General features: G+C 50.6%; 1 protein-coding gene across 1 annotated transcript in view; it reads right to left on the bottom strand.

Annotated features, from left to right (window-relative positions):
• The window catches only part of LOC138268239 (granulocyte colony-stimulating factor receptor-like), a 103975-nt gene extending 82911 nt beyond the window's left edge, over positions 1-21064 (bottom strand). Inside the window, exon 1 of the mRNA XM_069217703.1 lies at positions 20106-21064. Coding sequence (XP_069073804.1) covers positions 20106-20177 — 72 coding nt within the window. The 5' untranslated portion in view covers positions 20178-21064. The remainder of the gene's footprint in view (positions 1-20105) is intronic.
• Between the last annotated feature and the right edge of the window lie 2472 nt (positions 21065-23536).

Below are 23536 nucleotides of genomic sequence, written 5' to 3'. Positions count from 1 at the left end.
CATTTTTATTGGTGCCTACAAGCTGGAGGCACAAGGAACTCTACAGCAGATGCTTTTAAATTGTAAGTTATTGCTAAACACAGGTCCCCACCCTGGGGGCAGTGACCCCCCACTGTCAAGGTCAGCGCCCAATACACCCGCACAGGTCGCACCGCCCTAAATCCGGCCCTGCCTACCCCCACCCCAGCCTATGAAAGAATTACAAGCCCCTCCGCACTCGGACATACACCAAAGACCATAAAAAGACTGTACAAGGTCAGAAAGTCTCACTTTACTTTGACACGTGCACCAGCCACGTGTAAACTCGGTAATTATATACCAACACTCCGCTCACCCCACACGAGCACACATCAGCAGACCCCGTCGACCGGTGGCATTCCCAGATCTGCGTGAAAGAGCGCCACGCTTCAGAAAGCGCTGCGAAGCCATACTACTGGTGGCAAGCGCTCTCCCGGCGCCAGTAACATAACATATCACAAGAGCACGCCACCCCCGTGATGCTCTAGTGCAACAAAGTGCACATGAAACGCTGTGACACGAGGGGCGAGAGAGGGTTAAGGCACCCCTTGACCTCTGCCCCCCCCCCACCATCTTTTCCTGCAGCCCCCAGCTGCAGCAGCTGAGGGAGCCAGCACTTGCTACCGTCTCTGCCACCACTTTCCCCTTGTTTACTTCCCTGAAACTCTCTGGTTCCGGAAGCGTCTGCGACGTCACGAGCTTTATTTGTGCTATTAGGAGCCTTACACGGACCCCCCCCCCCCCCTCCTTTCCCCCACCCACCCAGAGGGAATCAGTGTACCTGGATCTAATCCAGGGGTGGGAGGGAGAGACCAGAAGAGAGGTGGAGAGAACACTGACCCACACACCCGCCACTCCCTCGTGAACAGCAATGGGGGGACGGGTGGGGGGTGGGGGAGAAAGAAAGAAAGTGAAAGACAGAGAGAGAGAGAGAGAGAGCTAGCTGAATGGGGACGGACAGACAGACAAAGAGCCGGGGGGCAGGAAGGAGACGGTACACGGACAAGAGTCCGAGGCTTCCCCTTAGAGGTCCAATAGGGCTGAATACACATCATTCCTTTAGCTCCATTAGGATCCCGTCCACGCTGCCAGCTCAGGGGGACGCTGCAAATTCAGCGCTGGTCCGAGCTCCACAGTGTGGCACACTGGTCACGTGATGGGCAGCGTGCACCACCGGGAAGATTTAAATGCTGCCAAGTCACTGGGCATTACAACTTCTGGTCCCTTATTCCTCGTGCTGAATCTCCATGGCGAAGGATGGCTACCCCGGGCCCGTGGCAATAACAGGCATTTGGGGTACAGCCTCCTTCCTGTACCTATAGGGGTGTTTACACCCCCTCTCTCTGTAAGCCCCGAGAGCTCGCTGCTGCGCTCAACCTTTTCCGTACACTTTATGAGCAAGCACATGGGTATTAAAAGCACCCCAGGAATCCTTGCCCCTGAAGATGGGTGTGTGAGACACCCCTCCCTCTCAGCAGTGCCTCCTTCCCCCCATACCTTCTTCCCTGGTCCCTGCAGGGCTCAGGAAGAGACCCTTCATTTCCTGATCCAGATTTCCATATCCCACTTCTGGGATGTTAGAGTCTGCCTTTTGGGACTGAATAACCAAAATTCATTTAGCCCAACTAAAAAACAATTTCAGGGTGCCAGCTCATGGAAAATACTGCAAATTAGAGATGGTCATGATTGGCTCAAGCCAGGACTTTAAAAATATTCACCACAGCTCATTGGAATCTGATCTCCTGTCCATCTTCCCGAAAAGCAAGTATTTACTGGAGCCCTGGGCCCAATACAAGAGTAAGTTTATCAGCACACTTGCCCTGAAGCAAGTGTAGGCTGTGGGAACCTGGGTTAGGAAGCCGGCCAGGCCTCACAGCATCCTCACTATGGTAGAGGGAATGCTGCTAGTGAGACAAAATGTTGTGTAGTTGCGGGCACAGTGTGATGTGTACTTCAAGAGGGCATGGCCGTGCTTCCTCCACACCTGAAGGTCGCTTTCATTCAAAGGGATACCCTTTGGGTTGAAAAATGTCACTGCCACCCTCCAGAGGTTGGTGAATCAAGTACTCACAGGATTGGAAGGTTTCAGTGCAGTTCACCTTATCGGGACGATATAGCTGTATTTAGCTTCACCAGGGAGGATCACTTGGTCCATCTCAAGGAAGTGTTTCAGGCTTTGAAACAGGCAGGCCTGACTATCAAGACAAGAAAGTGTCAGGTAGGGCAGGTCTCTATTGTGTACCCAGGCCACCAAGTTGGTGGGTGCCATGTGCAAGCTCTCCAGCCCAAGATCCAGACCATCCTGGCTTGGGAGCCTCCGGATACCCAGACCCAAGTCACAGTTTCTTAGGCCTGACTGGATACTACAGGAGATACGTGAAGGGTTATGGTACAATAGTGGCCCCATTAGATGCCTGGACCTCCAAAAGGTAGTCCAGAAAAGTTATCTGGACTGAGTAGTGTCAAAAGGCTTTTGACACGCTCAAGGAAGCACTGTGCTCAGCACCGGTCTTGAAGGCCCCTGACTTAAGTAAAGAGTTTTGTCCAGACAGATGCCTCTGAACATGGGATTGGTGCAGTGTTGTAAAAAATGAATGATCTGGGCCAGGATCAGCCAGTTGTCTTCATCTGCAGGGGACTCCTTCCTAGGGAGCAGCATTGGAGTGCCATTGAGAGGGACGCCTTTGTTGTGGTTTGGTCACCAAAGAAGCTAAGACCCTACCTGTTTGGGACACACCTCAAAGTTGAAACTGAAATGCCAAATTATCTGAAATGTCAAAAACCAAGTCAACAGTCTGTTGATCATGCATAACAAACCAAAATCCACTTTAGGTCCTATGAAGAGTATGGAAAAATTGTAGAAATGTTATACGAACACACACAAACACACCCACACAGAATGTGATGGTTTCTGCACCCCATAATCCCACCACACCTGCTCAGTCATAAGAGAACACAAGGCGAGGCACGGCTCCGTAGTGGTTGTTTTGAACCAGGGAGTTGGGGAAATGGTATTGAGATAATCCCCTGGGAAGACAACGCGTCCACGTGCGTTTCCTAATTAAAAACACACCTTTGCAAGACTGAAATGTCAGGTGTCTCGAGTTACTGCTGGTTATTGATCAGAAGACCAGCAGTGCGAGAATCACCTGTCCAACCTCAGGGTGGAGTCAGGGCAGGGGCTTTTAATCCCAGCGCTGCGAAGGTCCAACAGGATGTCCGGACCCGCTTGATGGATCTCTCGACTAACCCCAGTATTATCTGCTCGAAGCACGTCACTCACTCCAGATTGTTACAGCGATAAGATGGAGGCACAGAGGAGGCGCTTCACTTGACAACTAGTTGTTAAAGATCCACCCTCTCGGAGTCATCCAACCCACTCCGGAGAGGACGATATCCATTACTGTAAATTGTAATATACCACTTCCTATCCCTGGCTAAAGAGCTCGTTCAGTTTGGTGGAATGGGAAAGTTCATTGCTCTGCCAAACTCCCTGTTCCCCTGACCCATTTACAACAGGGATGCTGCTGATTGACTCCTGGTGGAGCCACACGGGGGTGGCCCGCCAGCCACAGGGCTACTGCCTCTCATGCCCTGGGACGACAGCCTTGTGTAGGGCATTGTAGACCGCGCAAAGAACATTAACAATGACCTCCACGCTCGGGGAGAAGCCTCACCAGGGCCATTCTTTTTATAGCAACAAACCCTCATTTTGGGAAATAAGAAAACAAGCTTTGGCAATGCCAATAAGTCTAGCTTTAAAGGAATGTTGCATACTAATAGCACATACCCCTTCAGATCTCTTGGTCATCCGAATTCCTGGAGTATACTTGAAAAAAACAAAAAATGAATGGTGGAATACGTGAATTAGTGACAGGAACTAGCAATAACGCCCAAATCCTGTTCCATTGGCTTTAGGCTGTCTGTTCTATTGCAGCTAGGAATCAACCTTTTTCATTTCTCTCTTGGCATCACCCCAAAATGGGCAGCCTGGGACCTACAACCAGGCCAGAGCACCTCTGAATGGGATAAAAGAGCAAGAGTGATGGCAGTGCAGTGTGCCCCCAGCTGAGGAAGGTTGCGGGGTGCAGACCGCTTTCCACTTACAACTAGGATTACAGGATCGTGAGCTGCTAGGGACGACGGATGCTGAGTTACACTGGGTGAAAGGGTGAGTGCAGTGCCTCTTTGGAGGGGGACCTCATTGTAGGAGGCTGGACTGGCTTGTAGTGAGTACCAATGGGTACTTGCACCTTGCACCAGGCCCAGTTATCCCTTATTAGTGTATAGGGTGTCTAGCAGCTTAGGCTGATAGATAATGGTAGCTTAGCAGAGCAGCTTAGGCTGAACTAGGAGACGTGTGAAGCTACTACAGTACCACCTAGTGTCATATGCACAATATCATAAGAAAACACAATACACAGTTATACTAAAAATAAAGGTACTTTATTTTTATGACAATATGCCAAAGTATCTTAGAGTGTACCCTGAGTGAGAGGATAGGAAATATACACAATATATATACACAATAGCAAAAATATGCAGTATAGTCTTAGAAAACAGTGCAAACAATGTATAGTTACAATAGGATGCAATGGGGAAACATAGGGATAGGGGCAACACAAACCATATACTCCAAAAGTGGAATGCGAACCACGAATGGACCCCAAACCTATGTGACCTTGTAGAGGGTCGCTGGGACTATTAGAAAATAGTGAGAGTTAGAAAAATAACCCTCCCCAAGACCCTGAAAAGTGAGTGCAAAGTGCACTAAAGTTCCCCTAAGGACAAAGAAGTCGTGTTAGAGGAATAATGCAGGAAAGACACAAACCAATAATGCAACAACTGTGGATTTCCAATCTAGGGTACCTGTGGAACAAGGGGACCAAGTCCAAAAGTCACAAGCAAGTCGGAGATGGGCAAATGCCCAGGAAATGCCAGCTGCGGGTGCAAAGAAGCTTCTACTGGACAGAAGAAGCTGAGGTTTCTGCAGGAACGAAAAGGGCTAGAGACTTCCCCTTTGGTGGACGGATCCCTCTCGCCGTGGAGAGTCGTGCAGAAGTGTTTTCCCACCGAAAGAACGCCAACAAGCCTTGCTAGCTGCAAATCGTGCAGTTAGCGTTTTTGGACGCTGCTGTGGCCCTGGAGGGACCAGGAGGTCGCAAATTGGACCAGGAGAGAGAGGGGACGTCGAGCAAGACAAGGAGCCCTCTCAGCAGCAGGTAGCACCCGGAGAAGTGCCAGAAACAGGCACTACAAGGATGCATGAAACGGTGCTCACCCGAAGTCGCACAAAGGAGTCCCACGTCGCCGGAGACCCACTTAGAAAGTCGTGCAATGCAGGTTAGAGTGCCGTGGACCCAGGCTTGGCTGTGCACAAAGGATTTCCGCCGGAAGTGCACAGGGGCCGGAGTAGCTGCAAAAGTCGCGGTTCCCAGCAATGCAGCCCAGCGAGGTGAGGCAAGGACTTACCTCCACCAAACTTGGACTGAAGAGTCACTGGACTGTGGGGGTCACTTGGACAGAGTCGCTGGATTCGAGGGACCTCGCTCGTCGTGCTGAGAGGAGACCCAAGGGACCGGTAATGCAGCTTTTTGGTGCCTGCGGTTGCAGGAGGAAGATTCCGTCGACCCACGGGAGATTTCTTCGGAGCTTCTGGTGCAGAGAGGAGGCAGACTACCCCCACAGCATGCACAAGCAGGAAAACAGTCGAGAAGGCGGCAGGATCAGCGTTACAGAGTTGCAGTAGTCGTCTTTGCTACTATGTTGCAGGTTTGCAGGCTTCCAGCGCGGTCAGCAGTCGATTCCTTGCCAGAAGGTGAAGAGAGAGATGCAGAGGAACTCGGATGAGCTCTTGCATTCGTTATCTAAAGTTTCCCCAGAGACAGAGACCCTAAATAGCCAGAAAAGAGGGTTTGGCTACCTAGGAGAGAGGATAGGCTACTAACACCTGAAGGAGCCTATCAGCAGGAGTCTCTGACGTCACCTGGTGGCACTGGCCACTCAGAGCAGTCCAGTGTGCCAGCAGCACCTCTGTTTCCAAGATGGCAGAGGTCTGGAGCACACTGGAGGAGCTCTGGACACCTCCCAGGGGAGGTGCAGGTCAGGGGAGTGGTCACTCCCCTTTCCTTTGTCCAGTTTCGCGCCAGAGCAGGGCTAAGGGGTCCCCTGAACCGGTGTAGACTGGCTTATGCAGAATTGGGCACATCTGTGCCCAAGAAAGCATTTCCAGAGGCTGGGGGAGGCTACTCCTCCCCTGCCTTCACACCATTTTCCAAAGGGAGAGGGTGTAACACCCTCTCTCAGAGGAAGTCCTTTGTTCTGCCATCCTGGGCCAGGCCTGGCTGGACCCCAGGAGGGCAGATGCCTGTCTGAGGGGTTGGCAGCAGCAGCAGCTGCAGTGAAACCCCAGGAAGGGCAGTTTGGCAGTACCAGGGTCTGTGCTACAGACCACTGGGATCATGGGATTGTGCCAACTATGCCAGGATGGCATAGAGGGGGCAATTCCATGATCATAGACATGTTACATGGCCATATTCGGAGTTACCATTGTGAAGCTACATATAGGTAGTGACCTATATGTAGTGCACGCGTGTAATGGTGTCCCCGCACTCACAAAGTTCAGGGAATTGGCTCTGAACAATGTGGGGGCGCCTTGGCTAGTGCCAGGGTGCCCTCACACTAAGTAACTTTGCACCTAACCTTTACCAGGTAAAGGTTAGACATATAGGTGACTTATAAGTTACTTAAGTGCAGTGTAAAATGGCTGTGAAATAACGTGGACGTTATTTCACTCAGGCTGCAGTGGCAGGCCTGTGTAAGAATTGTCAGAGCTCCCTATGGGTGGCAAAAGAAATGCTGCAGCCCTTAGGGATCTCCTGGAACCCCAATACCCTGGGTACCTCAGTACCATATACTAGGGAATTATAAGGGTGTTCCAGTAAGCCAATGTAAATTGGTGAAAATGGTCACTAGCCTGTTAGTGACAATTTGGAAAGAAATGAGAGAGCATAACCACTGAGGTTCTGATTAGCAGAGCCTCAGTGAGACAGTTATTCACTACACAGGTAACACATTCAGGCACACTTATGAGCACTGGGGCCCTGGGTTACCAGGGTCCCAGTGACACATACAACTAAAACAACATATATACATTGAAAAATGGGGGTAACATGCCAGGCAAGATGGTACTTTCCTATACAACCCCCCCCCAAACGAAGGACAATAAGACTAGCCATGACCTGATGAGTCTTCATTGTCTAAGTGGAAATATCTGGAGAGTCCATCTGCATTGGAGTGGCTACTCCCAGGTCTATGTTCCACTGTATAGTCCATTCCCTGTAGGGATATGGACCACCTCAACAATTTAGGATTTTCACCTTTCTTTTGTTTTAGCCAAAGTAGAGGTTTGTGGTCTGTCTGAACAATGAAGTGAGTGCCAAACAGGTATGGCCTCAACTTCTTCAGTGCCCAGACCACAGCAAAGGCCTCCCTCTCAATGGCAGACCAACGCTTTTCTCTAGGGGTCAACCTCCTACTAATAAAAGCAACAGGTTGATCCTGGCCCTCAGAATTAAGTTGTGATAGGACTGCCCCTACTCCTAATTCAGATGCATCAGTTTGGACATATAATTTTTTAGAGTAACAAGGGCTTTTCAGGACAGGTGCAGAGCACATGGCCTGCTTCAGCTCCTCAAAAGCTTTCTGACAGTTTGCTGTCCATAATACCTTTTTAGGCATTTTCTTGGATGTGAGGTCATTAAGAGGGGCTGCAATGGAGCCATATTTCTTAATGAACCTCCTGTAATACCCAGTGAGGCCTAGGAAGGCTCTCACCTGAGTCTGAGTGGTAGGGGGAACCCAATCAATAATTGTTTGGATTTTCCCCTGAAGTGGTGCAATCTGTTCCCCACCAACAAGGTGTCCCAGATAAACCACCTTACCCTGCCCTATCTGGCACTTTGAAGCCTTGATAGTGAGGCCTGCCTTTTGCAGGGCCTCCAAAAGTTTCCATAGGTGGACCAGGTGATCATCCCAGCTGGAGCTAAAGACAGCTATATCGTCCAAATATGGTGCACTGAAAACTTCCAGCCCTTGCAGGACTGTGTTCACCAACCTCTGAAAAGTGGCAGGTGCATTTTTCAAACCAAAAGGCATTACAGTAAACTGGTAATGTCCTCCAATGGTTGAAAATGCAGTCTTAGGTTTAGCATCTTCTGACAATTTGATCTGCCAATACCCTGCAGTCAAGTCAAAAGAGCTTAGATACTTGGCAGATGCCAGTGTATCTATGAGCTCATCTGCCCTGGGTATAGGGTGAGCATCAGTTTTGGTTACCAAGTTGAGACCTCTATAGTCTACACAAAACCGCATTTCCTTCTTTCCATCTTTGGAATGGGGTTTTGGTACCAGTACCACAGGAGAAGCCCATGGACTGTCAGAGTGCTCAACCACTCCTAGTTCTAACATTTTCTGGACCTCTTGCTTTATGCAGTCCCTGACATGGTCAGGCTGCCTATAGATCTTACTTTTGACAGGCAAGCTGTCTCCAGTATCTATAGTGTGCTCACACCAAGAAGTGGTACCTGGCACAGTAGAGAAGAGTTCAGAGAATTGATCTAGGAGATTTATGCAATTATCTTTCTGCTCAGCAGTAAGACAATCAGCCAAAACTACACCTTCCACAAGAGCATCTTGTTCTGTGGAAGAGAAGAGATCAGGTAGAGGATCACTGTCTTCTTCCTGTCCCTCATCAGTTGCCATGAGCAGGGTGAGATCAGCCCTGTCATAGTAGGGTTTCAGGCGGTTGACATGGAGCACCCTATGGGGACTCCTGGCAGTGCCTAAGTCAACTAAATAGGTGACTTCTCCCTTCTTTTCAACAATTGTGTGGGGTCCACTCCATTTATCTTGGAGTGCTCTTGGGGCCACAGGCTCCAAGACCCACACTTTCTGCCCTGGTTGGTACTGAACCAAAACAGCCTTCTGATCATGCCATTGCTTCTGGAGCTCTTGGCTGGCCTGAAGGTTTTTACTGGCCTTTTTCATGTACTCAGCCATCCTTGATCTGAGGCCAAGTACATAATCCACAATATCCTGCTTAGGAGCTTTTAAAGGTTGTTCCCAACCCTCCTTTACAAGTGTGAGTGGACCCCTAACAGGGTGTCCAAAAAGAAGTTCAAAGGGGCTGAAGCCCACTCCTTTCTGGGGTACCTCCCTGTAGGCAAAAAGGAGGCATGGTAGAAGGATATCCCATCTCCTGCGGAGTTTTTCAGGGAGACCCATAATCATGCCTTTGAGAGTTTTATTAAATCTCTCCACCAGTCCATTTGTTTGTGGATGATAGGGTGTTGTGAACTTGTACGTTACACCACACTCCTTCCACATGGCCTTTAAGTATGCAGACATGAAATTGCTTCCCCTGTCTGATACCACTTCCTTTGGGAAGCCCACCCTAGAAAATATTCCCAGGAGGGCCTTTGCCACTGCAGGTGCTGTAGTGGTCCTTAAAGGAATTGCTTCAGGATATCTTGTGGCATGGTCCACTACCACCAAGATAAACCTATTGCCTGAAGCAGTAGGAGGGTCAAGGGGGCCAACTATGTCAACCCCTACCCTTTCAAAGGGAACCCCAACCACAGGCAGTGGGATAAGGGGTGCCTTTGGGGTGCCACCTGTCTTGCCACTGGCTTGACAGGTTTCACAGGACTTACAAAATTCCTTTGTGTCCGCAGACATTCTAGGCCAATGAAACAGGGGAACAAGCCTGTCCCGAGTTTTCATTTGTCCTAGATGCCCAGCTAAGGGAATGTCATGTGCCAGTGTTAGGAGGAACTTCCTGTACTTCTGAGGAATCACTAATCTCCTGGCAGCTCCAGGTTTAGGATCCCTATGCTCAGTGTACAAGAGGTTGTCCTCCCAGTAAACTCTGTGAGAGTCACTGACATCCCCATTAGCCTGTTTGACAGCTTGCTGTCTGAGCCCCTCTAATGTGGGACAGGTTTGCTGTGCCACACTCAGCTCCTCTCTGGCAGGCCCCCCTTCACCCAAAAGCTCAGCAGTGTCTGCTTCCAGCTCCTCTGGTGTAGGTTCTGCACAGGGAGGGAATTCTTCTTCCTCAGAAGTTGAATCCACTGTAGAGGGAGGGATAGTAGGAAGTGGTTTGCTTCTACTAGCCCTAGCTTTAGGGAGCACTTGGTCCATTGTTCCAGGATCCAAGCTTCCCTGTCCTTTTTGCTTTTTGGCCTGAGCCCTTGTCAAAGCAAAAATATGCCCTGGGATGCCCAGCATTGCTGCATGGGCCTCCAACTCCACATCTGACCAAGCTGATGTCTCCAAATCATTCCCTAATAGACAGTCTACAGGTAAATCTGAAGCTACCACAACTTTCTTTGGACCAGTAACCCCCCGCCCAGTTGAGATTTACAACAGCCATGGGGTGGCTAAGTGTGTTGTTGTGAGCATCGGTTACTTGGTACTGGTGACCAAGTAGGTGTTGTTCAGGGTGGACCAGTTTCTCTATGACCATAGTCACACTGGCACCAGTGTCCCTGTAGGCCTGAACCTCAACACCATTTATTAGGGGTAGCTGCTTGTACTTATCCATATTAAGGGGACAAGCAACTAAGGTGGCTAAATCAATAGCCCCCTCAGAGACTAACACAGCCTCTGTGGCCTCCCTAACAAGGCCAACCCCAACTAAGTTACCAATAGTGAGCCCAGCTACTCCCTTGGATTGGATATTAGTAGGTTTGCTCCCACCACCACTGCTATTAGTAGGGACACTAGGGGTAGCAGTAGGGGTTGTAGTGGTAGGAGCATTGGTGCCTTTCTTTGGACAACTGGGATCTGTTGTCCAATGGCCTTTTATTTTACATAAATAGCACCATGGTTTCTTTTCCTTGTTCTGATTAAAAGAGGATTTGGGCCCACCACCCCCACCAGAGTGTTTTTGTGGGCCTGATGAAGACTCATTTTTAGATTTGTCCCCACCCTTGTCAGAAGACTTACCATCCTTCTTTTTGTTGCCATCTTTGTCACCCCCTGTATGAACTTTTCTGTTCACTCTTGTTCTGACCCATTTGTCTGCCTTCTTTCCCAATTCTTGGGGAGAGGTCAGATCAGAGTCCACCAAGTACTGGTGCAACAAATCAGACACACAATTATTAAGAATATGCTCTCTCAGGATCAAGTTATACAGGCTGTCATAATCAGTAACTTTACTGCCATGTAACCACCCCTCCAAGGCCTTCACTGAATGGTCAATGAAATCAACCCAGTCTTGTGAAGACTCCTTTTTGGTCTCTCTGAACTTTATCCTGTACTGTTCAGTGGTTAAGCCATAACCATCCAGGAGTGCATTCTTAAGAACTTGGAAATTATTAGCATCATTTTCGTTCACAGTAAGGAGCCTATCCCTACCTTTTCCACTAAATGATAGCCATAGGATAGCAGCCCACTGCCTTTGAGGGACATCCTGTACAACACAGGCCCTCTCAAGTGCAGCAAACCACTTGTTAATGTCATCCCCCTCCTTATAAGGGGGAACTATCTTATGCAGATTCCTGGAATCATGCTCTTTTGCAGGATGACTATGGGGAATACTGCTGCTGCCACCATGGGTATCTAAACCCAACTTCTGTCTTTCTTTCTCTAGTTCAAAAGACTGTCTATCCAAATCCAGCTGTTGCTTTTTAAGCTTCAGTCTGGTTTGTTCCACTCTAAACTTATTGAGTTCCCTCTCTAACATTCTGTCATCAGGGTTGGTGGGAGGGACATTCTTAGACACAGAAGAATGAACAGAAAGAGACCTGTCCCTTACAGAAGCCACCCTAACAGCTTGGCTAACAGAAACATCACTACCAGTATGGTGAGAATAAATGCTTTTGCTATGATGTGAGACAACACTATTTCTATGGTGAGGCTCTCCATCATTACCAACTATGCTAGACTGTCTAGTAATGGGCAGGCTAGGAAGTATCTTTCCTGAATCTTTTCCTGGGGGAGTCCCTGGATCAGATTGGGAACCATATGCTACTTTTTCAACAGATGTGGCCCCTATGGCCTTATCTTGTTCTCTAAGCATGTTAAGCAATACTTCCAAAGAAGGATTCTTCCCTACACTCAAACCTCTCTCTACACAGAGACTCCTTGCTCCTTTCCAGCTAAGGTGGTCATATGCAAGTTTGGACAGATCAACATTTTGGCCTGTGCCAGACATTTTTAGAGAGAGTTAAAGTGATAGAAAAAGAGAAAAAAGTTTCCAGAACTTTTTAGAAAGACAGAAAAAAACTTTTTAAACCTTTAATAACTTTTTGAAAGTTTAGAAGTACTTTTCAGCACTTAGAAAAGAGTGAAAAGAGGAAATGCTAAACTTTTTGGCTACGTGTATATACACTGACCTTGTTTTGTATATTTTTCTCTTATGAAAAGTACAATGACAAGAGTGGTAAGTAGTCTCAAAGCACTTATCCCACCGCTGCACAACCAATGTAGGAGGCTGGACTGGCTTGTAGTGAGTACCAAGGGGTACTTGCACCTTGCACCAGGCCCAGTTATCCCTTATTAGTGTATAGGGTGTCTAGCAGCTTAGGCTGATAGATAATGGTAGCTTAGCAGAGCAGCTTAGGCTGAACTAGGAGACGTGTGAAGCTACTACAGTACCACCTAGTGTCATATGCACAATATCATAAGAAAACACAATACACAGTTATACTAAAAATAAAGGTACTTTATTTTTATGACAATATGCCAAAGTATCTTAGAGTGTACCCTCAGTGAGAGGATAGGAAATATACACAAGATATATATACACAATAGCAAAAATATGCAGTATAGTCTTAGAAAACAGTGCAAACAATGTATAGTTACAATAGGATGCAATGGGGAAACATAGGGATAGGGGCAACACAAACCATATACTCCAAAAGTGGAATGCGAACCACGAATGGACCCCAAACCTATGTGACCTTGTAGAGGGTCGCTGGGACTATTAGAAAATAGTGAGAGTTAGAAAAATAACCCTCCCCAAGACCCTGAAAAGTGAGTGCAAAGTGCACTAAAGTTCCCCTAAGGACAAAGAAGTCGTGTTAGAGGAATAATGCAGGAAAGACACAAACCAATAATGCAACAACTGTGGATTTCCAATCTAGGGTACCTGTGGAACAAGGGGACCAAGTCCAAAAGTCACAAGCAAGTCGGAGATGGGCAAATGCCCAGGAAATGCCAGCTGCGGGTGCAAAGAAGCTTCTACTGGACAGAAGAAGCTGAGGTTTCTGCAGGAACGAAAAGGGCTAGAGACTTCCCCTTTGGTGGACGGATCCCTCTCGCCGTGGAGAGTCGTGCAGAAGTGTTTTCCCGCCGAAAGAACGCCAACAAGCCTTGCTAGCTGCAAATCGTGCGGTTAGCGTTTTTGGACGCTGCTGTGGCCCTGGAGGGACCAGGAGGTCGCAAATTGGACCAGGAGAGAGAGGGGACGTCGAGCAAGACAAGGAGAGCTCTCAGCAGCAGGTAGCACCCGGAGAAGTGCCAGAAACAGGCACTACGAGGATGCGTGAAACGGTGCTCACCCGAAGTCGCACAAAGGAGTCCCACGTCGCCGGAGACCCACTTAGAAAGTCGTGCAATGCAGGTTAGAGTGCCGTGGACCCAGGCTTGGCTGTGCACAAAGGATTTCCGCCGGAAGTGCACAGGGGCCGGAGTAGCTGCAAAAGTCGCGGTTCCCAGCAATGCAGCCCAGCGAGGTGAGGCAAGGACTTACCTCCACCAAACTTGGACTGAAGAGTCACTGGACTGTGGGGGTCACTTGGACAGAGTCGCTGGATTCGAGGGACCTCGCTCGTCATGCTAAGAGGAGACCCAAGGGACCGGTAATGCAGCTTTTTGGTGCCTGCGGTTGCAGGGGGAAGATTCCGTCGACCCACGGGAGATTTCTTCTGAGCTTCTGGTGCAGAGAGGAGGCAGACTACCCCCACAGCATGCACAAGCAGGAAAACAGTCGAGAAGGCGGCAGGATCAGCGTTACAGAGTTGCAGTAGTCATCTTTGCTACTATGTTGCAGGTTTGCAGGCTTCCAGCGCGGTCAGCAGTCGATTCCTTGGCAGAAGGTGAAGAGAGAGATGCAGAGGAACTCGGATGAGCTCTTGCATTCGTTATCTAAAGTTTCCCCAGAGACAGAGACCCTAAATAGCCAGAAAAGAGGGTTTGGCTACCTAGGAGAGAGGATAGGCTACTAACACCTGAAGGAGCCTATCAGCACGAGTCTCTGACGTCACCTGGTGGCACTGGCCACTCAGAGCAGTCCAGTGTGCCGGCAGCACCTCTGTTTCCAAGATGGCAGAGGTCTGGAGCACACTGGAGGAGCTCTGGACACCTCCCAGGGGAGGTGCAGGTCAGGGGAGTGGTCACTCCCCTTTCCTTTGTCCAGTTTCGCGCCAGAGCAGGGCTAAGGGGTCCCCTGAACCGGTGTAGACTGGCTTATGCAGAATTGGGCACATCTGTGCCCAAGAAAGCATTTCCAGAGGCTGGGGGAGGCTACTCCTCCCCTGCCTTCACACCATTTTCCAAAGGGAGAGGGTGTAACACCCTCTCTCAGAGGAAGTCCTTTGTTCTGCCATCCTGGGCCAGGCCTGGCTGGACCCCAGGAGGGCAGATGCCTGTCTGAGGGGTTGGCAGCAGCAGCAGCTGCAGTGAAACCCCAGGAAGGGCAGTTTGGCAGTACCAGGGTCTGTGCTACAGACCACTGGGATCATGGGAGTGTGCCAACTATGCCAGGATGGCATAGAGGGGGCAATTCCATGATCATAGACATGTTACATGGCCATATTCGGAGTTACCATTGTGAAGCTACATATAGGTAGTGACCTATATGTAGTGCACGCGTGTAATGGTGTCCCCGCACTCACAAAGTTCAGGGAATTGGCTCTGAACAATGTGGGGGCGCCTTGGCTAGTGCCAGGGTGCCCTCACACTAAGTAACTTTGCACCTAACCTTTACCAGGTAAAGGTTAGACATATAGGTGACTTATAAGTTACTTAAGTGCAGTGTAAAATGGCTGTGAAATAACGTGGACGTTATTTCACTCAGGCTGCAGTGGCAGGCCTGTGTAAGAATTGTCAGAGCTCCCTATGGGTGGCAAAAGAAATGCTGCAGCCCATAGGGATCTCCTGGAACCCCAATACCCTGGGTACCTCAGTACCATATACTAGGGAATTATAAGGGTGTTCCAGTAAGCCAATGTAAATTGGTGAAAATGGTCACTAGCCTGTTAGTGACAATTTGGAAAGAAATGAGAGAGCATAACCACTGAGGTTCTGATTAGCAGAGCCTCAGTGAGACAGTTAGTCACTACACAGGTAACACATTCAGGCACACTTATGAGCACTGGGGCCCTGGGTTACCAGGGTCCCAGTGACACATACAACTAAAACAACATATATACAGTGAAAAATGGGGGTAACATGCCAGGCAAGATGGTACTTTCCTACACTCATGGTAAGCATCTTCATGGGGGTTGAGGACAGAGGAACATTTTACATCAAGAATGGGTAATGCAATGACTCTGGTGAACGACTGAACCAGCGAGTGAATGAAGGTGTTTGGACAAAATATCGGAAAAAAAAAAATTGTGTGGACAAAATATTTTGTCAAGAATATTGAGGACAAAAATAATGTAAAGGTACTTTTCTATAGGTAAGCAAAGTTTTACCATATATAACTCCACATATATGTACCTTGATGAGATATATATATATATCTTCAAGGTACATAGATGTAGAGTTAAGACTATAAAATCTATACCCAGAGCCACAGGAATTATGTGGCAGGAGAGGGCCAAATTATGTGACAAAAAAAGGTAAATTATGCGGTGTAGTGCGGCACATTGTCTGATAGTAATAATTCATTATTTTGTTATTTTTACACTTGTTAACATTGTCTGGGCAAAGGTTGCATCTCAGTTTAACACCCAAACATAGAAATAAGCAATAAAAAGGTGAGTGAGAAGTCACCTTTACAAAAGACCTTCGACTGCCCTGGAACACGTCGTTGTGACTTTAGTGACTTTTAAAACCTTTGAGCTAGAAACAATTTATTTAGATAAAATCTGCAAATTATGCAACAGATGATGGGTTCTGTGGCAGATGTGTCAAATCCAAAATATTGCAAAAAAATGCTGCAGCCACACAATTGCATAATTCCAGTGGCCCTGTCGATACTTATCTATTTGCACTTACCTTCTCGATATTTTGGTCCTCTGTAATTCTGACACGATATTCTGTCCACACAATATTTCTGTTTCTCACATCCTGTCAATGATCCCAGGAGCAGTGATAATTATTTCACATTAAAAACTACTTATCAGACATCGTTCATCAACTCACCACAAGCATAGACAGGTATCCAGTCTTTCCCCTGCTTCCCCCCGGAGACGTCTGAAACATGCCCAGGTGACAGCAGACAGCTCTTTACAGTGCCATCCCATTCCTTTCACCATGGCTCGTCCAGCACCTCTTCCCACATCCTGTTACAAGCACTAGACTAGCAGCTCCTAGTTAAGACATGAAAAGTTTCCAAGGTGAAGGGTAAGGTGTGTGTGGGGGCGGGCGAGGGGGGCCCTGCTACATCATGATCCTGTACATGTCTGGGAGGACTGCCAAGGCTGGGTGTGAGTTGGGGGGGGGGGGGTGAGTGGAGGTGCAGAGAGTAGGGCAGGGCAGAAAGGAAGGACTATGGTTCCCCAGAATGGCACATTCAAGCCAAATGAGGAAGATTTTGTGTTTTCACTTCCCTCTTGTGGGCATTTGGGAACATGTTCACCATTCTTCTATCGTTCCAGCATTTGTTCGCGAACAATAGTAACTTAAACTGATAACAATACAAGAAACTGGCCTTTCAGTGCAGAAAGGACACATATTGGCTTTCAGCCAACAATCAGCTAGAAGTGATAAGAGGCACCCCTGCGTAAGGCAGGACACTGGGGCTGCCTTCTGGTCAGGGTAATGATGGCATGCTGGGTTCAGAGTTCATTTCCCTGATTCTGCAACTCTCCCCACAGGCTGGGCCTGGGAACTTGGCCGGCTCTGGCGAGGGTTCTCATAACTAGTCTTCTGTGCTGCGTTTTAGTCAAAGTTTGATGAATCATGATTTTTCTTTATCCTATGAAGGTAAACACCTGGCTTGATGCAGAGTAGCCTCCTTCGAACCTGGGCCTGCAGGATTTGAGTTATTTTGAGCACTCCAGGGAGCTTCTTTTTCAACCCTGTGCCTGTGCTCTCGCCCCTTCCATGAAGCCTCTTTCACACCTGTATCTGTATGACTTGTGTTACTGCGAGCCCTGCAGGGAGCTCCATCTAACACTGCGCCTGGACGTCTCTGCGGCTTCTGTGGGGAGCTCCTTTGAACACTGCGCCTTGATATATTGCATCACTGAAATCTCTGTAGGAAGCTTCTGCTAACACTGGGTCTGGATATCTCATATCCCTGCGAGCTCTGTAGGGAGCTCCTTCTAACACGGCGCCTGGATACCTTATGTTACTGAGAGCTCTGCGGAGAGCTCCTTCTAACACAGCGCCTGGATACCTTGTGTTACTGAGAGCTCTGCGGAGAGCTCCTTCTAACACCGCACCTGGATAGTTCATATTGCTGTGAGCTCTAGGAGGATGCTTGTTACCCCTGCACCTGTATTGGCTAGTGTCACTCTAAACTCTCCAGGGAGCTCCTTTCACCCATGTGCCTGTATGATGTGTCATTATGATTTGTGTGTGACTAGTTCATTCTCTTTCCTATGGAGCTTTTTCACCGCTGGGCCTGTGTGACAGGGTCTGCAGAGAGCTCCCTTCACCCTTGGGCCTGTGTATCAGGGTCTGCAGGGAGCTCCCTTCACCCCTGGGCCTGTGTGACAGGGTCTGCAGGGAACTCCTTGCACCCCTGGGCCTGTGTGACAGGGTCTGCAGGGAGCTCCCTTCACCCCTGGGCCTGTGTGACTGGGTCTGCCGGGGCTCCCTTCATCCCTGGGCCTGTGACAGGGTCTGCCGGGGGCTCCCTTCATCCCTGGGCCTGTGTGACAGGGTCTGCAGGGAGCTCCCTTCACCCCTGGGCCTGAGTGACAGGGTCTGCAGGGAGCTCCCTTCGCCCCTGGGCCTGAGTGACAGGGTCTGCAGGGAGCTCCCTTCGCCCCTGGGCCTGTGTGACAGGGTCTGCAGGGAGCTCCCTTCGCCCCTGGGCCTGTGTGACAGGGTCTGCAGTGACAGGGTCTGCAGGGAGCTTCCTTCACACCTGGGCCTGTGTGACAGGGTCTGCAGGGAGCTTCTTTCACCCCGGGGCCTGTGTGACAGGGTCTGCAGGGAGCTTCTTTCACCCTTGGGACTGTGTGACAGGGTGTGCAGGGAGCTTCTGGGCCTGTGTGACAGGGTCTGCAGGGAGCTCCCTTCACTCCTGGGCCTGGAAGCTTCTTTCACCCCTGGGCCTTTGTGACAGGGTCTGCAGGGAGCTCCCTTCACACCTGGGCCTGTGTGACAGGGTCTGCAGGGAGCTCCCTTCACCCCTGGGCCTGTGTGACAGGGTCTGCAGGGAGCTTCCTTCACACCTGGGCCTGTGTGACAGGGTCTGCAGGGAGCTTCTTTCACCCCGGGGCCTGTGTGACAGGGTCTGCAGGGAGCTTCTTTCACCCTTGGGCCTGTGTGACAGGGTGTGCAGGGAGCTTCTGGGCCTGTGTGACGGGGTCTGCGGGGAGCCCCCCTCACTCCTGGGCCTGGGAGCTTCTTTCACCCATGGGCCTTTGTGACAGGGTCTGCAGGGAGCTCCCTTCACACCTGGGCCTGTGTGACAGGGTCTGCAGGGAGCTTCTTTCACCCCTGGGCCTGTGTGGCAGGGTCCGCAGGGGGCTCCCTTCACCCCTGGGCCTGTGTGACAGGGTCTGCAGGGGGCTCCCTTCACCCCTGGGCCTGTGTGACAGGGTCTGCAGGGAGCTTCTTTCATCCCTGGGCCTGTGTGACAAGGTCTGCAGGGGGCTCCCTTCACCCCTGGGCCTCTAAGACAGGGTCTGCAGGGGGCTCCCTTCACCCCTGGGCCTGTGTGACAGGGTCTGCAGGGGGCTCCCTTCACCCCTGGGCCTGTGTGACAGGGACGGCAGGGTGCTTCCTTCACACCTGGGTCTGTGTGACAGGGTCTGCAGGGAGCTCGCTTCACACCTGGGTCTGTGTGACAGGGTCTGCAGGGGGCTTCCTTCACCCCTGGGCTTGTGTGACTGGGTCTGCAGGGAGCTCCCTTCACCCCTGGGCCTGTGTAACTAAGCCACCCGATTACCCATTTGGTGGACTCGCCTCCAGTGCTTTATGTGGCACAGATGCAACGTCCCCAGAAGAGCCCAAGTTTCAGTCACTCTGCGCCCTGCATATCATGCCCTCCACCCCTTCCTCTTCTGCTCCCCAGATCCAGTCTCTCCTGCAACTACCTGCTTGCACCTTATTCACTTCACCCCCCACACCGCACCCACTCACCTCTAAGCACTGCATTTATTTTTCTCCCTGGCGCCTCATAGTCCACATAGTCATAGTTAAAATTGCCACACATGAGTATTGCGCGATGCGATCCGCAGAGAGGCCAAGGACTGGATGGGCATGTGTTCTGGACACCTTTACAGCCCACTGAGGGGCACTGAGAGAAAATGGCACTTTTACCCCTCACAGCCTGTACCTAGAAGCCACTAACTCCACAGTAGGCGCTATGCAAGAGTGCTATGATGCACAGAAATAAAAATCTACTGGAAAAAGCACACACCCTTAAAAATGCAAGATTTAGCATACCGTGAAATGTAAACAACCTTGCGTCACTGCCATGGGTTTCCTTAAAGATTTACATTCATTGGTCAGAAATCGATCAGTATTTTACCAGGACAGTTAATGACATCAATTTAGAGCCGATATTAAGTGCCCGTTTCAATGTCTGTTTTAATTACTGGCGGGTCTGCGACCCGGAGGGACCCGGACCACTGAAAGCCCTGCCTGGGCTCGCTGTTTTGCTTGTATGCAGTGTGAATTTGTCTCTCACTCGTGACCCTAGGGATGGGCAGTTACTTGCGTGAACTCACCCGTGCTGCACGGTCTCTTCCACGACGCCCCCGAGAGTGTGAGATTGGCCTGTCTCTTGTGCGCTCTTTCATGGCTGGAAGTCAGTCCGTGCCTGGGTAGTCTTTCGTGGACGGCGGCAGGGCAGTCTCTTGTGCGGTCTGGCCAGGACAGTCGCACGTGTGATCTCTCGCTTGTGTGATCTCTCCGTGGACAGTGACTGGGCAGTCTCTCGTGAGATGTCTCAGTGGCTGAGCAGACTCTGCTGGTGGCTGCGTAGTGGTCTCGTGGGTGACTGAGTAAGCTCTCGAGGGTGTCTGGGTAGTCTCTCGTGAGATGTCTCTGACTATTCAGTTTCTCGTGGGATGTCTCCGTGGCTGAGCAGTCTCTCGTGGGTAGCTGGGTGGCTGAGCAGTCTCTCGAGAGAGGTCTTAGTGGCTGAGCAGTCTCTCGGAGATGTCTAAGTGGCTGAGCAGTCTGTCGTGGGTAGCTGGGCAGTCTCTCGTGGGTAGCTGGGTGGCTGAGCAGTGTCTCTCTCGAGAGAGGTCTTAGTGGCTGAGCAGTCTCTCGTGGGTAGCTGGGTGGCTGAGGAGTCTCTCTTGTGTAGCTGGGTTGCTGAGCAGTCTCTCTTGGGTAGCTGGGTGGCTGAGCAGTCTCTCTCGAGAGAGGTCTTAGTAGCTGAGCAGTCTCTCGTGTGTGGCTGAGCAGTCTCTTGTGGGTAGCTGGGTGGCTGAGCAGTCTCTCTTGGGTAGCTGGGTGGCTGGACAGTCTCTCGAGAGAGGTCTTGGTGGCTGAGCAGTCTCTCGTGGGTAGCTGGGTGGCTGAGCAGTCTTTCTTGGGTAGCTGGGTGGCTGAGCAGTCTCTCGAGAGATCTCTTGGTGGCTGAGCAGTCTCTCGTGGGTAGCTGGGCAGTCTCTCGTGGGTAGCTGGGTGGCTGAGCAGTCTCACGTGGGTAGCTGGGTGGCTGAGCAGTCTCTCGAGAGAGGTCTTGTTGGCTGAGCAGTCTCTCGAGAGAGGTCTTGGTGGCTGAGCAGTCTCCCGGAGATGTCTCCGAGACTAGAGCGCGATGCCTCCGCTCTGCCCCGTCCGTGATTTTTCCTTAATATACCTGGGGGTCCTTACCGAGGGGCGGTCCTACCCCTCCCGTGGCTGGACCAGGGGAGGGCGGGGGCCTCCAGCGCTGTGATGGAGGGGGGAGGGACCGCCCCCACTCATTCATAGCTCGATAAGTGGATCCCTCCATCCGGAGTGAGCGCCTGCTCCGGTGCAAACAACTTCTCGGCGCTTCTCCAAAAAAAACACCTGGGTGATGTCATCACCGAGGGGCACACTCAAGCACCAGACCACCAAGCACACCTTGACCTCTGACCCCGTGACCCTAGGCCGCTGCATGCATCGCCACCAAATGCAGGGGTTCAGAGTCAGATGACATCGCTACAAGGGGGGGACCCAGGAGCGGGCCGGAGACCCCCGCGGGGACTGTGTGTTACGTAAAGTTACAACACATCTCATGCCAGTGACGTAAGATACACGTTTAATCTGCCCTACGAGGCTCTTCCCTGAAAAAACGAAGCTGGACGCAGTAAAGCTGAAACTGAAAACATGTCTTTTACTCAGAAGAGGGACCCCCACAGTTAAAGAGGCGCCTCTTATTACACGAAGTGTGACATGTATGATCTCAAACCGGTGAGTGCATGACTGTGTATGTAGTGCGCAGACTAACGCTGGCAGCAGACAGCCACCTTAGAATTATTTTTTCATTTTGTGATTGCATGCACGACAACAAATTGCATTTAAATCTCATTTTGAGTATGACCTGTTCAATATTTATAGCTTTCATACCTAGACCATAGTACCACTGAACATACATCATAATGACCCATTAACTGAGTAATACGTTACATGCCTCGAATCTCATTGCCCCATAATATACTTTGCCACATAATGTAGTCATTCCAGTGACATATTTCATCTAATATTGCCCCATAATTCAGATGGGTAAATCATCACGGACTGGCCAATAAGGAGGCGAGGTTAACGTGACGATGACGTCACACGGTGAAACCTACTTTGACGTCGAGAGTTCTATGCACCAAGTGACGTCAAAGACAAGGAGACCATAGCGCTTAGTTGTCGGTGTTAATGAGCCCTGCGGAGCAAAGCAGCGCTTTAACATTAATTAATTTATGTGGTGTGAGCTCACCCTGCCGCGCCCCTTGCAGAGCCCCCACCAGTTTAAACTACGTCATAAGGGTCAAAGGCAGCGCAAAAGATCCCTGCGGAGCTGCTGCAGGGCCTGTGACGTCACTCTAGTAAGCAGTGCCTGTGATGTCACTGTAGACCGTGACATCCTAGTCAGTGAACTCTGCCTCCTCCTAGCTCCATGGGCAAGTAGAGCCCTTCATTCCTCTGAACTCTGACCTCTGTCAGGAGTTCCAGGCCCTCCTCCAACTGCAGGCTTCTCTCTGTGCCTCATCCCTGTGTCTAGTGGGAGAGCTCTGCTCTTCTGATAGGCTGCCCTCTGCCTCTCTTCTCTTTCCTCTTTTGCCTCTGTTTCACTCTTTGTGTGCTTTTCCTTCCGAGTTCTGTCCCTTTTGTGTTCCTTTTGTCTTTTGCTTTCTGCGTTTCATTCTCTCCTCCCTGTTTCGTTCTCCTCTCACTCCGCTCTCTCCCTCTGGCTCTCCCCGCTCTCTCTTGCCCGCCGCTGCTGCCCCTGAGGCCCCGCCCCTCCTCTCTCATGTTCCATCCCCGCCGCTGCTGCTGCCCCTGCAGCCCGCCCCCTTATTTTGTTCTGTTTTCCACCACTGCTCCTGCTTCCCAGCTATCCTCTCCTCCCCCTTCCCTACGTAATGGCGGCCACTGTGCGTCCGTACCAAAGGAGCGCCTAAGGCAAGCCTGTCTGCGCCTGGACCGCGCCTCCCAACGCCACGACGCCACTACAACACCATCACCTTCCACACGCTCAACCCTGGCAGCTCATCCACCGGTCACCAGGCCACCCCATGGCTTACCCACAGACCCTTCTCCTGCCGGAGCTGCACCTTCACCAGCCTCCACGCCAACGACCCGCCCGCCAGGGCAGGACGCAACCATCTCAGATGCATCCTACTCAACAACCGCTTCGTTCACAAACACGCCATCGAACTCTGGAACCTACTCGACTCAACCACGCCAGATATAGCCTTCCTGACCTGAACCCCTCCTCAGCGCCTGACATCGCCATAACTTTCCCGTACAGCTACAAGATCACCTGTAGGTACCACACCAACAGACCAGGAGGAGGCATCGCTATCATCCACAGGAATACCTACAGAATCACGACCAGCACCAAAGACATCCTCAGCAACGCCGAAAACCTACACTTCCAGATCCACACCGATCCAAACACCACCTTCAGAGGGACCCTCGTCTACAGGCCCCCAGGACCCTGACAGCAGTTCAGTGACTCCATCAC

This window comes from Pleurodeles waltl, chromosome 12 (genome assembly GCF_031143425.1).
Source record: "Pleurodeles waltl isolate 20211129_DDA chromosome 12, aPleWal1.hap1.20221129, whole genome shotgun sequence".
Lineage (NCBI taxonomy): Eukaryota > Metazoa > Chordata > Amphibia > Caudata > Salamandridae > Pleurodeles > Pleurodeles waltl.
Note: the sequence above shows the minus strand (reverse complement) of the source record. Positions and strands in the feature narration are given on the sequence as shown.